The sequence below is a fragment of the Spea bombifrons genome, chromosome 5 (genome assembly GCF_027358695.1).
Source record: "Spea bombifrons isolate aSpeBom1 chromosome 5, aSpeBom1.2.pri, whole genome shotgun sequence".
Lineage (NCBI taxonomy): Eukaryota > Metazoa > Chordata > Amphibia > Anura > Pelobatidae > Spea > Spea bombifrons.
Window position 1 is genome coordinate 48453113 of NC_071091.1, and position 16791 is coordinate 48469903.

A 16791-nucleotide genomic window follows, 5' to 3' on the forward strand; every position below is an offset into this window, starting at 1 on the left:
ATCTTGAATTACGGACAAGATTAAGGTTTGCGCCTTTACATCAGGAAAAAACTATATGGGCTGAATGGTTTTTATTCGGTGTAAAATTCTTTCCCATTTCTATTGAATACTATAAAGTATATTAAGCTCATTTTAAAAATAAAATATCTAGCATTTTGCATGAATTGCAAGAACATAACCCAAACCAACCTTTGTGCCCTCTCTCAAATTGGCAAGAAGTTCAATGTAGTTGTCATATCCAACAGCTAGTTTTTTTAAGACTTCTTCTCTTAAATTAGCTTCACTGTTTGACTGCTTCATTTTTGAAAATTCTTGGTAAGAGGCCTGTATTAAAATACATACATTTAGGTCTAGAACATATGTCAACAATAATAATAATGCATTTTATGATCAAATTCTAATGTGCGAAACGGTTTACTGAAATTTAAGCACTGTTGCACCACTATTTCAGTTTCTCTCTCTTATATCGGAAGAAACGTAAAAATGCCAATTACTGGAAATTACTTAATTCCTTAGAAGTACTTAGTAAAACCAAAATAAATTACTAAATTGAAAAGGTTTAGAAACGCTACAATGTTTAGGCAATTGTTCAGAGAACTCTAAAGTTACTACATACCTGGATATTGGAAATAAGATCTTCCTGCTTTTTCAAGTTTTCCTGCATTTTTTGAGTATAGTTTCCATAGATTCGATCCAATTCAGTCACTGATATAACCTCTTCATTGACAGCACCATCTTGTGCCAGAGCAGTCAGAAATTTAGTAGTCATGTCAAAATTAACAGATTTAATGTCATTTTCAAGTTGCTCCCTCTCCTTTTTCACTTCGTCCAACTTTGTTAGAATTGATCTCAATGTGTTCACAACCTAAACATAAGATATGTTACTTTGTACCTACAAACCAACAGAATATACATAAATTCACAAACAATTTGTCAGCAGTACAATACTAAAAACCATTTGTAACGTTAAATGTTGCAGGCTGTCCCAAATATTTTATAACTTGCTTATCTAACATTTTTTTTCTCCAACAGACATTAGTCAGATCAACTAGTCAGATTATAAATACCTATAGCACCTGCTTATTGTCAGATCAGTGTAATTGTTTTAGAGCTTTAGCGTTTTACATTTTAAGGTATACTTCCGTCAAGGCTTCTGTAACCTGCCCTTTCTTCTCATTTCTTCCTTGTATAATGGCTGTCTGAACTAACAGTAGTAAGCAGTGTGAGACTGGCAATGATGAGGCAGCCCTGGCACTGAGAGGAGAGGGAGAGGGAGAGGGAGAGAGAGAGAAGAAAGAAATAGAAGAGATTAAAAAGGACATAATGAGAAGGGGGATTAAAGAGGAGTAGCTGTAAAGAGAAAGGCGAGAAAAGAAAGGATGAGAGAAAAAAAGATGGGAAGATAATGAGAACAAATAGTAAAGGAAAGGAGAGGTAAGGAGAAAAGCAAGGGGAGGAGAGAAAAAATAGGGAAAGAGGGAAAAGGGTGAGAAAGAAAGATGGGAAGATGGAGAACAAATAAAAAAGGGATGAGAACGAGCAAGGGGAGGAGAGATAATGACAAGGGGCAAATAAAGAGAAGAGGAAGAACAAAAGGAGAGTGGGGATAAAGATAATGCGTAGAGATGAGAAAGACGAGAAAGTGGGGATCAAAGAAGGGGAGAGATTAAAAGAAAGGGTTGATAAAGGGGGTTATGAGAAAGGGGAGAGTTAATGAGAGAGATGAGAAATTATGAGAAAAGGGAGAGAGAAAGAGTGTTTGTGTTTTGAAAGTGTTTGCATGTTAGAGCAAGTGTGTGGATGCCAGTGTGAATGTGTGTATGTATGTGTTTATGGACAGAAATTTGTAAGATTAGAGTATGTGTGTTTTCTTTACCTCCCCCCCCCCAATGAGTAGATGCTGGATTTGTGAAGCACCCGCCAAGAACATGGTGCAGAGCCATAAAGTTATTATGGTAATCGATTAGTTGGCCGATTATTTTTTGGATTAATCGGATAAAAAAAAATGAATGTACATTTTTCATTTATTTAAAATAATTTAATAAACAAATGATGTTAAATACAAACAGCAGAATAAAAAAAAACTTTGATAAAATGCATTTCTTGTCTTTATTTCCCAACCAGCCCCCCAATTTATGCACATTTGAGCCCAGGCTTGCCACGCTGCCTCCCAGGCTTGCCACGCTGCCTCCCAGGCTTGCCACGCTGCCTCCCAGGCTTGCCACGCTGCCTCCCAGGCTTGCCACGCTGCCTCCCAGGCTTGCCACTCCACGCTGCCTCCCACATATGCCACTCCACGCTGCCTCCCACATATGCCACTCCACGCTGCCTCCCACATATGCCACTCCACGCTGCCTCCCACATATACCACGCCACGCTGCCTCCCACATATACCACACCACGCTGCCTCCCACATATACCACGCCGCCTCCCACATATACCACGCCGCCTCCCACATATTCCACTCCACGCTGCCTCCCACATATTCCACTCCACGCTGTCTCCCAGACATGCCACGCTGCCTCCCACATATTCCACTCCACGCTGCCTCCCACATATTCCACTCCACGCTGCCTCCCACATATTCCACTCCACGCTGCCTCCCACATATTCCACTCCACGCTGCCTCCCACATATTCCACTCCACGCTGCCTCCCACATAGCCACTCCACGCTGCCTCCCACATAGCCACTCCACGCTGCCTCCCACATAGCCACTCCACGCTGCCTCCCACATATTCCACTCCACGCTGCCTCCCACATATACCACTCCAGGCTGCCTCCCACATATACCACTCCAGGCTGCCTCCCACATATACCACTCCAGGCTGCCTCCCACATATACCACTCCAGGCTGCCTCCCACATATACCACTCCAGGCTGCCTCCCAGACATGCCACGCTGCCTCCCACATATTCCACTCCACGCTGCCTCCCACATATTCCACTCCACGCTGCCTCCCACATATTCCACTCCACGCTGCCTCCCACATATTCCACTCCACGCTGCCTCCCCCACATATTCCACTCCACGCTGCCTCCCCCACATATTCCACTCCACGCTGCCTCCCACATATTCCACTCCAAGCTGTCTCCCACATATTCCACTCCAAGCTGCCTCCCAGACATGCCACGCTGCCTCCCACATATTCCACTCCATGCTGCCTCCCACATATTCCACTCCACGCTGCCTCCCACATATTCCACTCCACGCTGCCTCCCACATATACCACTCGACGCTGCCTCCCACATATACCACTCGACGCTGCCTCCCACATATACCACTCAACGCTGTCTCCCAGACATGCCACGCTGCCTCCCACATATTCCACTCCACGCTGCCTCCCACATATACCACTCAACGCTGCCTCCCACATATACCACTCAACGCTGCCTCCCACATATACCACTCCAGGCTGCCTCCCACATATACCACTCCAGGCTGCCTCCCACATATACCACTCCAGGCTGCCTCCCACATATACCACTCCAGGCTGCCTCCCACATATACCACTCCAGGCTGCCTCCCACATATACCACTCAACGCTGCCTCCCAGACATGCCACGCTGCCTCCCACATATTCCACTCCACGCTGCCTCCCACATATACCACTCCACGCTGCCTCCCACATATACCACTCCACGCTGCCTCCCACATATTCCACTCCACGCTGCCTCCCACATATGCCACTGTGCCTGATATGCCTTATACCCCCTGATACACCACTCCATCCTCCCCAGACATGCCACACTGCCTCCCAGATATGCCACACTGCCCACCCCACATATGCCTTATATACCGTATATGCCTTATACCCCCAGATATGTCACTCCATCCTCCCCAGATATGCCTTATACCCCCCAGATATCTCATAGTTCCCTCAGAGTCACAGACCTGTTCACAGCACGCTGACACCATACTTTTATAAATAAATACTGGGTTAATCTTCACTGTCCCCAGGATTTAGATTCCCTTTAGTTTGCCCCCCTTTACCTCTAACTGTGCCTTAAGTTAACTTTATTAAATTAATTAAATTAACCCTCAGTCCTCATCATTAAATTAACCCTAAACACCCCATTAACCATAACTACCCCTAAATTACCGTATTTGCTCGATTATAAGACGAGGTTTTTTTCAGAGCAAATGCTCTGAAAAATACCCCTCGTCTTCTAATCGGGGTCGTCTTCTAATCAGACCTCAAATAGAGGTCTGATTAGGAGACTAAGAGAGAGAGTGTGTGTGTGTGTGTTAGTTAAATGGGGGTATAGGGTGTGTGTGTTAAATGGGGGCATAGGGCATTTCTGGAGTGGCGTTAAGGGGGCATTTAATAGAGCACTCTGCCTCCTGAAATGCCTTATACCTCCCTATATGCCACTCTGCCCCATAATATGCCTTTTAACCCCCTAAATGCCAGAATGACATATAGGGGTATAAGGCATTTCTGGAGGCAGAGTGCTCTATACAATGCCTTTTAACTCCCTTAATGCCACTCTGCCTCCTGGAATGCCTTATACCTCCCTATATGCCACTCTGCCCCATAATATGCATTTTAACCCCCTAAATGCCAGAATGGGATATAGGGGTATAAGGCATCTCTGGAGGCAGAGTGGCACATAGGGGGTGAAAAGGCATACCATGGGCCACAGTGCCATATTGGTGTGGCAAGCCTGGGGGCAGATGTGCGTAACTGGGGGGCAGGTTGGAAAATACAAGGAAATAAAAACAAAAAAAATATTTTTCTCAATCATAGCTTTTATTAAAAAAAAAAATAGTTTACATGAATTAACATTTACTGGTAAAACTTTTTTCCTTTGGGGTCGTCTTATATTCAGGCTTTTTCTTTTTTTCCTAAGTTAATATTCAGATTTTGGGGGGTCGTCTTATAATCAGGGTCGTCTTATAATCGAGCAAATACGGTAACTCTAAATACCCCATCAAACTACCCTAAATTAACCCTAAACACACCATTAACCACAACAGCCCCTAAATGAACCCTAAACACCACATTAACCACAACTGCCTCAAATTAACCCCAAACACCGCATTAACCACAGCTGCTCCTATATTAACCCTAAACACCCCATTAACCATAGCTGCCCCTAAATTAACCCTAAACACCACATTAACCATAGCTGCCCCTAAACACCCCATTAACCATAACTGCCCCTAAATTAACCCCCACCTCCCCTAACTTTCAGCAGCCCAAATATTAATTTTATACTTACAGTTAGATGAGTGTCACAGCCATGTGGTTATGGCCTTCTGGGAGAATGAGGGGCGGGGCCAGTTGTCACAGTGATTACAGGGAGGGACTGGTAAGTAGGAGCTGCTGCTGTGAGTCAGACTAAACGGATTATGTAATGAGGGTATTTTCAGAGCGTTTGCTCTGAAAAAACCCTCATTTTATAAATCGATAAAAATAGATTCAACTAATCGATAATGAAATTCGTTGGCAACGATTTTCATTATCGATTATCGATTTTATCTATTAGTTGTTGCAGCCCTAAAAGTTTTACCAATCTGTTTTCCCATACTTGCAGGTGACTGCAAAAAAAGGAAGTTAGGTGTCATTATGGGCAAGAAGTTTACAAACGGATGTGTTCTGCATCAGTTAGAGGTAGCTGGAATAGGAGTTTCAGAAGTCTCATTTCCCAACACCAATAACAAAAGAATGCATAAACCCATTTGCCTGCAGTATAAGGCTATCACCTGAGCAGGGGGGATCATTAATCTACCACCAAGAGATCAAAGTGGACAGGTGCCTAAACAGCGTGAGAAATCCAGCCTAGGATTTACACAGGTGATGCTAACTGCCGTTTTCCTTGCCAAATTAGGCTGGTGTAATTTAGTCTCTCTCTCTTAGTCAAGAGAGCTGGGTGATCTCAAACTTGATTGAGAGGAAAGCTAATATTTACTTAGTGCTCAGAAGAACATGGATTTACAATAGTTTTTTAATCACAGTACGTGTTAAACATTTGGTTACAGTACTCATACATTACTTTAATATGCATCCATTAATTTAATATGTGTAGGTCAGAGACATTAAGTTGTCCCTTTAAGCTTCTGATTGTTGTTAGACGGTTCAAACAGCCATCGGAAAGGTGGGGCGAGGAAAGGACGGATAAATTGATTAGAAGATAGCGGCTCAGATTGTCTCTTTTTTCATCTATATTTGAGCTGGACATTTAAACAAAATATTTCCAAAACAAATCCGACAGGCAACCAAAAAAGCTACAGTTACCTCAGAGGATCTCTTGCCACTAGATCCACTGTTTTGTAGAAAGGGTTAACAGTCGCATCAGCATTTGAGTAAAATAGTAATATAAGCTTTTTTGTAGGTTGATTTACTACATCAATATTAGAAGCAGCTTTCAATACACTTCAGATATGCATGACAGTGGAGCTTTATCAAACAAAAATATGTATCAAAGCTAAGTTGCATCATACATTTTCGATTTTAAGTGATAATGGGCTTAAAAACTTAAATTTTCCAGTCTATGGGCACCCCATATAAAACATGTGTATTTTACAATTATATAATTACATTATATAAAAATGTGGTTGTATGATATTCTGCAATTAAATATTTGTAAGAAATTGTTAGTTATTATTTGCTTACCTCGCTTCCTTGCATGGTTTTTGCAGGGTTGGCAGAAGGAATAGATGCATTGAGCTGTGCTTCTGGCTTACACAAAATTGAAATTGCTTCACGTTGAGACATGTAGCGCTCTTTTACAACAGCATCTGCTGATATGGCCTTGTCCAAAACATTACGGAAGTTGGTGCCCTCTAACGAATGGAGAAGTGGAGACCAGTTTCATGTTAATATCTATGTATTTAAAATGCAATGTCATAAAAGTCTCTGTTGGTATAATGGTCAGGTGTCCCAATACTTTTGTATGTATAGCATGTGTGTGCGTAATTATATATCTATATATCTCACACCGATCAGCCATAACATCATGATGACCTGTGTAATATTGTGTAGGTTCACCGCATAAAACAGCCCTGACCTGTCGAGGCATAGATCCACTAAACCTCTGAAGGTGTGATGTGGTACCTGGCACCAAGACGTTAGCAGCAGATCCTTTAAGTCCTGTAAGTTGTGAGGTGGGGCCTCCATGGATGCATCTTGGTGCTCTCTAGGGAAGCAATGCTCACGCACCCAGCCATCCATGTGGTGTTAAAAAACAAATTTAATAAAAAAAAAAAAAAAAAAAAAAAAAAAAAATCAGACCAAGCCATCTTCTTCCAAACTGTGGTCCAGTTCTTATTGTAGGCACTTTCGGCACTGGAAAGGGGTCAGCATGGGCACCATGACTGGTGTGCAGCTACGCAGCCCCATACGCAACAAACTGGAATGCACTGACACGTTTCTATCAGAACCAGTATTACATTTTGTTGGACCATCAATAAGCCTTGACTGCCCATGACCCTTTTGCTGGTTCACAGCTTTTCCTTACTTGGACCAGTTTTAATAAATACTGACCACTGCAGACTGGGAACACTCCGAAAGTTGTTTTTTATGACATCTCCAAAATCACAAGATTATCAGTATTATTCACTTTAATGGTTAGTGGTCATAATGTTATGGCTGATAGGCGCGTGTGTGTGTGTGATACATTATCTTTCAGTGCTCCACCATAGAAGCCCCAGCGGGAGCAGTGGCTAGCAGCAGCGGAGGTTGTCTGAGTGCATCGCGCAGACCTTCACCAGCTGCCAGAGATGAGGATCCCCCGCAGCGCTGCAGGGGACCTGTATCCTCCTCTCTGGCAGCTGGTGGACTTCCGCCGGGGCTTCTATGACAGAAGAAGCCCGGGCAGAAGTAGCGAGCAGCAGCAGAGGTTGTCTACAAAATATGACTGATCATGCAAAAAATAAACAAACCCAAAACTCTCTTATTTAAGGCTATCATATGAAGTAATTTATTATCACATAGTTGTTTGGTACCATTATTATCATAATGGTAACAGATGTCACCCAAATGGCCTTGATGAAAAGTTTACATTTAACAACCCTTTAATGTTTGGCCTTGTTACAAATACACAAGGTGACACACACAGGATAAAATAGCAATTAAAAAACTTAATTTCCCACACCTGTGGCTTTTGAAATTGCAATTAGTGTGTGTATAACTAGGCAATACCATAGTTTGTTAGCTCTCACATAGATGCACAGAGTAGGCTAGATCGCCATAGGGAGCAGAAAAGAATTGTCAAAAGAGCTGCATAACAAAGTGATGGAACTTTATAAAGGTGGAAAAGGATATAAAAATATATTAAAGATCTGTGGACATATACATTTGTTTACAGAAATACAGGCAAGTCATAAACCTATTTCATATTCATAGTGCTTTACAGAAACACTCACCAACTCTCAAAGGTTTATAAAGTTCAATAGAAGGTGTCCTTTGCCATCGCTCCTTGAATTTTGACTTTAAGTCATTATCAGTAGCTTCTTCTTCATCCAAAAACTTCAGAGACTGATGAGAAATTAATAAAAAGTAGTTAAGAATGTTTCATTAATATTTGTTAATTTTAATGTATGGAAAGAATGTTTACAGTAGCAACAATCCTCATTGCAGCATGGCAACATATTTGTAACCCCTTAACGACCAATGACCCCTTTCTAAGCTTGTTTAATGCCATGATGTGCAAGGAACGTCATTGGTTCTCAATCATTTTTGATGTCATTGGTGACCATTTTTGCGTGACGTGTCTGGCACGTCATGGCATTAAATTAACAGATGTTTCTGTATACACTAACATTGCGTGGGAAAATGTCAAATCCCAATGTCATCTCACCTCATCAAGGATTTCCTTGTTTCTTTGTAGCAGTTCAGGAAGATCTCTGATTAGCTGGTCAATTGTCTGCACACCACCTTGCTCGATAATAGCTTTGGACTTCTGCAGAATTGATTGAGGTATGCTGTCCCCAGACACATCCTCAATAGCAGCAGGAAGGTTTAAAGAAGCAAGTACCCTAAAGACAAAGGCTTACATTAGGGCTGCAACTAACAATTATTTTAATTGGATAAAAAAAAATGCAAATTTTTCGTTTATTTCAAATAAAAACTTTAAATTGACATTAAGATGCGTCATTAACACTTTTATCTCTCACAATGGCATTTATCTATTCACCCTCTTTTTTAGACACATCTGACCCCCAGCTTGCCACTCTGCCCCCAGATATGCCTCATACCTCCTATATGTCACTGTGCCCCCTGATATGCCACTGTCCCCCGAAATGCCTTTTACCCCCGATATGCCACCGTGCCCACCGATATGCCTTATATGCCAATCCTCCCCCAGATATGCCTTACACCTCCCTATTTGCCACTCTGCCCCTGATATGCATTATACCCCCGATATGCAACTGACCCCCCTGATATGCTTTATACCCCCATATATGCCTTATGCCCCCCTGATATAAGGAAAACTGACAACACTAAAATAGGTATAAAAATATATGCTTTAAGAAATAGACAAAAATTAATATTACACAATAAAATCTAAAAATATAAATATATGGACAATACAAACAATAAATCATATTACAGCAATCATAAAAAACACACAAATTAAAGAATGCACATAATAGATCACGAAAAAAATTCTACCTGCACCACCAGGGGTTAATAAATCAACAAGAGAAAAACGGGGCAAATAAGCATTACAATAAAGATAGTACTCCAGGCTTAGCATACCCAGTGGTGCTTATTTGCCCAGTTTTTCTCCTGTTTATATATTAACCCCTGGTGGGGCAGGTAGAATTTTTCCAGGATTTATTAACTATGTGCATTCTTTCATTTGTGTTTTTTTATTTTTTGATTGCTGTAATACTTCATTTATTGTCCATATATTTATACATTTATCTATTCATTTTTGTATTTATTAAAGCAATTACCATTATATAGAACACCAAAGGTCATGTGATGCCCGTGCAGCATCATGGAAGCCCCAGCGGAAGAGAAGGGAAGTGGCAGAGGATATCTGCGCACATCGCACACTAAACTCCAAATCCCCCAAAGCGCTGCAGGGGACCCGGATCCTCTCTGGCAGCGGGTGGGACAGCCTCCGCTTCTCCCCTTCACTTCCTCTGGGGCTTCCATGATGGCGCACCGGAAGTGGAGGGTAGAAGCTGTCTATGCTGCCAGAGAGGATCCACGTCACCTGCAGCGCTGCGGGGGATGTGGATTCTAGTGTTAATCCGAACTCTCTTTGAGGTGGGATTATAGAAGATGGGGTATTTTTCTGGGGAAAAAAATAAAAACGCATTTTATTATCGATAAAAATCGATTCAACTATCGATTATGAAAATCGTCAACAATTTTCATAATTGATTATCGATTCGTTGTTGCAGCCCTAGCTTACATAAATATATATATACATACATACACACATCACTACTGTTCCAGTACAACAAAACGTTCCCCAAGCAACCTATTCAGGACCCATGGCCCATGTTACAAACTGCTACATAGTTTGCCGTTTAAGGAACCCTTTTATTGTTTTGCTAGTTATGTAGTATCAATACCTGAAATTTACTCAGAAATAGATAACTACTCCTTACCCATTAGAAAGAGTTGTTGCGTCTCTCATTTGAGCAATTGTCGAATTAATCAGGTCAGCCTTTCTCTGATTGTAGGCAGTGAGAGCTACCTGCACGGCCAAAGGCACCATCTTCTCAAACAAATCTGTAACATGTAAAACACGACAAACTTTACAATGAGCAGACTTTTTAGAGAACAAATAAAAATTATTCAAATTTATCTCAAACTTTTCAGAGGCATAACATATTCAACAATAAATAACTTACATTATTTTAGTTATGCTATGCACATTTAAGGACTGTTAAAACAGACTATAGGCATCTTGCCCTCCCAGAAATTCCCTGAAGAGCCCCACACCCACGATATCCGTCTGTGGTCATTTCTGTTCTATTGCTGTCTCTGTGAGTGAGGTCAGAGAGAGAAAGGAGCAACTCTTTGTCAAAAGTGGCATTAAGTAAAGAGATATGGGTGGGTATTGATTGATTAAATACTATTTGCCTAATTGGATTATGCTTATACAATACATTGGATGCCTTCTGACAGTACCTATAAAAATGAGAAAATAAGACTTATTGTAATAATTGTTATGACATTTTCTATGAAGTCTTTTCTGTCCCACAAAGTAAGTTAACTGTAAAAAATATATATTTATTACACAGACCGGAAAGAGTTTACACAGCTATAAAACTTCAATGTAAAAAGTAAAATCTAAAAATAAAATCATTATGCGAGAGTAAATGATGTATTATATAATATTTTTCTCCCATAATTTACTAATTTGATACTTGACTTTTTTTGTCATGTATTTAACCACTTACCATTATTTTTTTTAATTCACTATTACATTGATAATTGTTTAATTTGTGTGTTATTATGTGTGTTTAGTGGATCAGACAATTATGATTAAGCACCTTGTATGAAACACATAAAGCTTGTCTGCGTCTGGTCATTTTAAGTATTCAATATGTAATAAAAAGATTAATACAACATCAATGGTGTCTGTGTAATATGTTTTACGAAATTTGAGTGCTGCCTACCCTTTGTGGATTGTCTTTAGTGAGGATGTCTAGCATAGTAAACTGCCCCTTTAAATTTTGAATGTTCCAGATTGCTGGTTGAGACATTGTATTAAAATAAAAAGTATGGGACGCTTGGAAACATTTAAAAAGTGGACTGGCTCTAGTGGCATATTTAGCAGTAATTTAGCATGCTGGGAGCACACGGTATCAGCAATAAGGGAGATCTTGATATCTGAGTGTATTAAGTGTGTTTATATTAAGTATTAAAAGCCTGGGCAATGTTTTGAAATGAAAATCTGGGTGCCAGTGAATAAACCTAGTCAGTCTATGCAAAAAGCCACATGCACAAGGATTGTGCATGGAAGTGTTCCGTGTGTACTTACTGCTTTAATGCATATCAGGCCTTACATGGAATGAAATAAGAGGACAACAGTCTCACCACTATATTTTTGGCTGAGAGGGACGACAATAGGTGTTGGCTTCACAAGAGAGGCCTTTCCAATAGGATCAAGATCTTTCAAATCAGGAACCCTGTCATGGTAAATAAAATCATTGTCCTTCTTGGCAGCTGTAAGACTTCGATGGATTTTGTCTGCCAGGTCTTTGACGTTAATATATTCATCATAGCGGGAAGCCACTGTTTTGACCAAATCTGAAGCATGCTTTAAATAAATTAAAAAAAAAGAAAAATCAATATATTTATAAATGACTTCAGTTAATACTCTCAGGCAAAATAATTTACACAGTACGCAGAAATGTACTCTCCTCAGTTTTGTGAGGCTGTGATCCCCGTACTAGAAATACAGGGTTTCAAGACCAGCCTATTGCTGATTCTCTCCAGGATGTTGATGGAAGTTCGGCGCAAGAAAGTCAGCCTTCGTGTAAAAATATGCTTCAGAATTTGAACCGTGACAAACACCGTTTTCCAAAATGAGGGTATGGCAAAACCACTTTAAAACAGGAGGAAAAAAAGAAATAAAACTACAACCATACCTGTAATCTCCCGATTTCTTCGCCAAATTTCTTTTGCTGCTTAGCAAGGGCTGACTGGTGATATTCTGCATGGGCTTGCATGATGCAATGCTTCGCAGCCAGCACTGGTATCACCTCCTGGAAATAGAAATACTGACCAGGGGAGAGTCCAACCACACAAAATCATCCACAGACACAAGGGATGCACGGAAGATAAAGAGGAAAGAAAGGAAGTTAGAATTTGCCACCAACTGCTTAAAAGAAGTAAATAATTAGAAACAGAGTTGAAGTAGGATTGAATTGAATTAAATGTCTATGAACAAAGTTTACAAAAACATTTCCACTACTATGGTAATGCACTCAACTAAGAATAAGTCTATATAAGTAACGTGGGTGGTATGTGTGTCTGTTCCACAGCCACTAAATTCAACCCAATATCATAAGTGTGAAAATGAGAGCAGCCACCAAGAAGAACAGGGATTATCAAGAAAAGGTACAGAATGCCAAGACAGTATACAAATATACCAACTTGCAATGACAAGACCTTGAAAAACAATTAAAAACAACTACATTTTTAATAATTGTAATTCACATTCAAAATGAGAGCTCAATACCGTGTGAACAATGAAAATGGGAGGCGTTTTCTAACTACACCTTTTATCTTTTTATACATGGTCACTCAAACAGCGACTACTGTTCAAAGTACAACCACTGTGAAATCCAAGCAGTGGTTTTGACATTTGCCCGCCTTTGTGAATGTCTGCACAGGTGTATTCCCACTCCCTCAATGCATCCGCCCCTAGCACTGGTTTCAGTGAGCCCAGTTGTGATCCATTCCATACTAATGGAAGTGGTTATGTGCCCTGCAGAGTGTTTATAAAAAATGAGACAACACAGTAGCTATACATTTTCTGTATTGCAACTAGATTTTTTTACTCAAAATGTTAACAGCAGCAACCTCTACTAAGACCAGGAAATATTAAGATATGGATTTTTTGTGCATGCTCCAAAAAAATACAAATGCATAGGGTGCAAATATTAAAAGAAACTGAGCCACATTGGAAGACCATGTGTCAGTTTACTTCATCTCCCAAAAGGATGTTTGTCTCTAGTGGTTCATGTCAGTTCAGGGGGTTCAAAGTGCCAACTATTCCTTCCCTTTCGAAGACAATACACCAGGCAGGTGGGTCAGAGAACAATACCTTAAAGGGTAGGTGGCAACTAGGAGGCATCATCCACCTTTCCTATTACAAAGCAGGGTTTTTTGGGATCTGGATCTTCTATGGTATTGTCAGAGCACTCATATACCAAATAAAAAATCATCCATGCAGCCATTGGAAATAAACTTAGATTAAATCAAAATTGAAAAAGTTAAAGTGAAACATGTAAGTAGATACATGATCAAACAAAAAATAAAAGTGCTATGGACAAGGATGGTGGCTCAAGGTGCATGTTCTATGCCTAACTCTAGTTAGGAACTTGAGTCACAATGGATGAACAGGTCTCAAAGCTTCTCCCACACACCAATAGGCAGCCATCAATTCATGCGATCCATAAATGATCAAACACCCAGCCAAAAAGGGGAGCTCTTCAGAAAAAAAACTGATTACCACAAGTGCATATATTGTGAGGGGAAAAATGATATGTAAACAAGTAAAATTTTCTAGCCCAAGCACTAACATTATAAAGTTGCCCTCCAACTGAGAAGGTCAGGGCTTATGAGCACTGTGATCTTATCAAGGCCATTAAGGTATGGGCTCAGCTGTACCTGCCACCAAGAGGAAACACATAGAACATGTTCAGATGGAACCTCACCAAGTGTTCAATAGAACCTGAGGTTTCAAGCTGTCACAGCCTTTATACTAGGGAACCAATTATTTTCCCCTCTTACAGACAATGTACTTGATCAAAGAAGGAGAACAAAAAAGTACATTAAGGTAAAAACGTTTTTGTAATTTATGTCATAACTGCCATCTTGCTGCCATTTCAGATTTTAATTTGCTGCCTCACCTTTACATGTATTTGTGGTAAAGGCTTTATCGAAGTATCATACTGACCTTAGGTAATGTGTCTTTGTTTTGACATTGCTTAAACGCATCTCCAAAATAATCAGCTGCTTGGTTAGCCAATTTTGCTATTATTGTATCTTTCATTTTATCTGAAATAAAAAGGAACATACTTATTGCATTATTAAACTCAAAGTAAAAAAAACTATTAAAGTTATGTGTGCATACCGCTGGGCTTATATTTATCTCTTCACCGTACGGGACTTGTTTAAGCTTTAGGCAGTTTCGGGCAGTTTACCTTTAAATAGCTAGATGAAAACAGACCGTGAAAGCTGATGTGGTATTTCCTAAAAACAGAGCCTATACAGACCAATAAAGGTTTTAAATGAAAACACTAAACATAAAACCTGGCCTTAAACGGTACGCATTTGATGCAACTAAACCTTATCCAATGCTGCCTATCAAACTAACCTTTATAACATTTTCAAACAAGGCATCATACAACTAAAACGTCGCAAAATTATAACATCTCATTTTGCAAGGTCAATAACTATTCTGAATAAATCAAGGACAAATGTGTGACATGATCATGAAATTAATTGTTTGATGGGGTAAATTGGAGTGGCCAGGTTAAATGATAGGGCATAGGTACAGACTGACCAAAATGTGGCCTTTTAGCCCCCAAACAACCAGACAAACCCATGCATGGGTGGTATCACTGTAATCAAAAGAACACATATTAGGGTGACATACCAGACACCTGAAGTACAATTTGTTTGATAAAATTAAAAAAAAATTACTACCACAAACTTTGACAAAGGCTGGTAGTAGAATCTCAGGCCTGGAAAGGTTAAGATACTAGCATTTGAAATACCCTGGGGTGTCTAGTTCTCAAAATATATGGTTTGATGGGGCAAATTGCATTGGCTGGCTTTAAAGATAAAGAATCCCCAATATTTATGCTTCCCATATGCGTTTTGAAATGGCGTTTGCTGAATGTGCACATATTCCTTGCTTTTTGTATCGAAATACATCTCATCATCAAAATGTATATTCATTTTGCATGTTATATTTATATATTCAGGGGTTAGCCCTCTTTTTAATGTGCTCCCACATTTGCTACTGAAAGGTTTTCTTTGTTTCTTGGTACTATAATAAGTTTATGTAGAAATGCCTAGCACAAGATAAATATAAGGATGTGACATCTAATACAATATTACAATTTCACTAAAAACATACTTTGAAAGACTATTTACCTCTGGTAGCTTTTAAGAAAAACACCTCTTGGGCTTGTGCAAGCATTATTAGACCGAGTGTGCCTACTGTGTCTGGAGAGATATCAACAGTAGGATCTCGGTTTAATGAAGACAGAACCGTATCTTTAATGTGTGAAAATGCTCCACTAGCAAGCTGTAAAGACAAGCAAAACATTATGAAGACAGACAGGTAAAACATAAGCAAGGACTTCTAGAAGTAAAGTGAGCCATCACTAAACAGGTAGAACTTGTATTTTAATTTGCTATCCTCTTAACTGCCAACGGGGGCAGTACCACGTCACACGCATCAGCAAGGCTAAATGCAGCCTGGTGTTCTCTATGCTAGGAGGGCTGAAAGTTATGGTCCCAAGCTGAGCTACTGAATGCGACAGTCACAGTGAATTCCCTTTCTGGGGATATCAATGAGGTCTTAGCAGGATTCCCTGCTGCTGATCACACCGAAAAGCGTGATCAGGAGAACAGGGCTGCAGAGACCTGCTTCCAGGTCACATTTTGAGAAGCTGTTCATTAAAGAAAATATATATATATTATAAACGTCATTTTCATGGCAGAGAGAAACCCGTTTAGTGACATCATATGTTCCCCTGTTTCAACACAAGGCTTTACCCAGTTTCAAAATAAATCCCTAGGGTTCACCAGGGCAGAGGACATCTACATATTTTCTCTCTTTTAATTTTTTAATTTACTTAAACTCATAAGCACACTCCCAAGTACTCCTTTTTTTTGTTGATGTTTATGTGTGTGAAGAGCCAAGCTAGCAGATAGATTTTTTTTTTTTTACACACACACACACACACACACACACACACACACACACTACTATAGGGGATGTTGCTCAACACAAATCTGTTTCTGCAGTTGCACATTGCTGCAGCAAATTCAAAGTAGCATGCAAAATGTGTTTGAAAACAGGTTTATTTATTTATTTTTTTTTTACTGCCAACTTGGTGGGGAAAACAGATGCAC

The 16791-nt window shown here is 40.0% G+C and overlaps 1 protein-coding gene across 2 annotated transcripts in view; it reads right to left on the reverse strand.

Moving 5' to 3' along the window:
- The window catches only part of PDCD6IP (programmed cell death 6 interacting protein), a 51173-nt gene that overhangs the window by 20777 nt on the left and 13605 nt on the right, over positions 1-16791 (reverse strand). The window contains exons 5-14 of one of the 2 annotated variants that reach the window (XM_053467384.1): positions 15805-15958; positions 14600-14700; positions 12564-12680; positions 12010-12232; positions 10572-10695; positions 8804-8981; positions 8370-8481; positions 6619-6788; positions 617-865; positions 190-324 (exon numbers count right to left, since the gene is read on the reverse strand). In XM_053467384.1, coding sequence (XP_053323359.1) covers positions 190-324; positions 617-865; positions 6619-6788; positions 8370-8481; positions 8804-8981; positions 10572-10695; positions 12010-12232; positions 12564-12680; positions 14600-14700; positions 15805-15958 — 1563 coding nt within the window. Of the gene's footprint in view, positions 1-189; positions 325-616; positions 866-6618; positions 6789-8369; positions 8482-8803; positions 8982-10571; positions 10696-12009; positions 12233-12563; positions 12696-14599; positions 14701-15804; positions 15959-16791 lie in introns of both variants that reach the window. The other variant, XM_053467383.1, reaches the window with a different exon arrangement.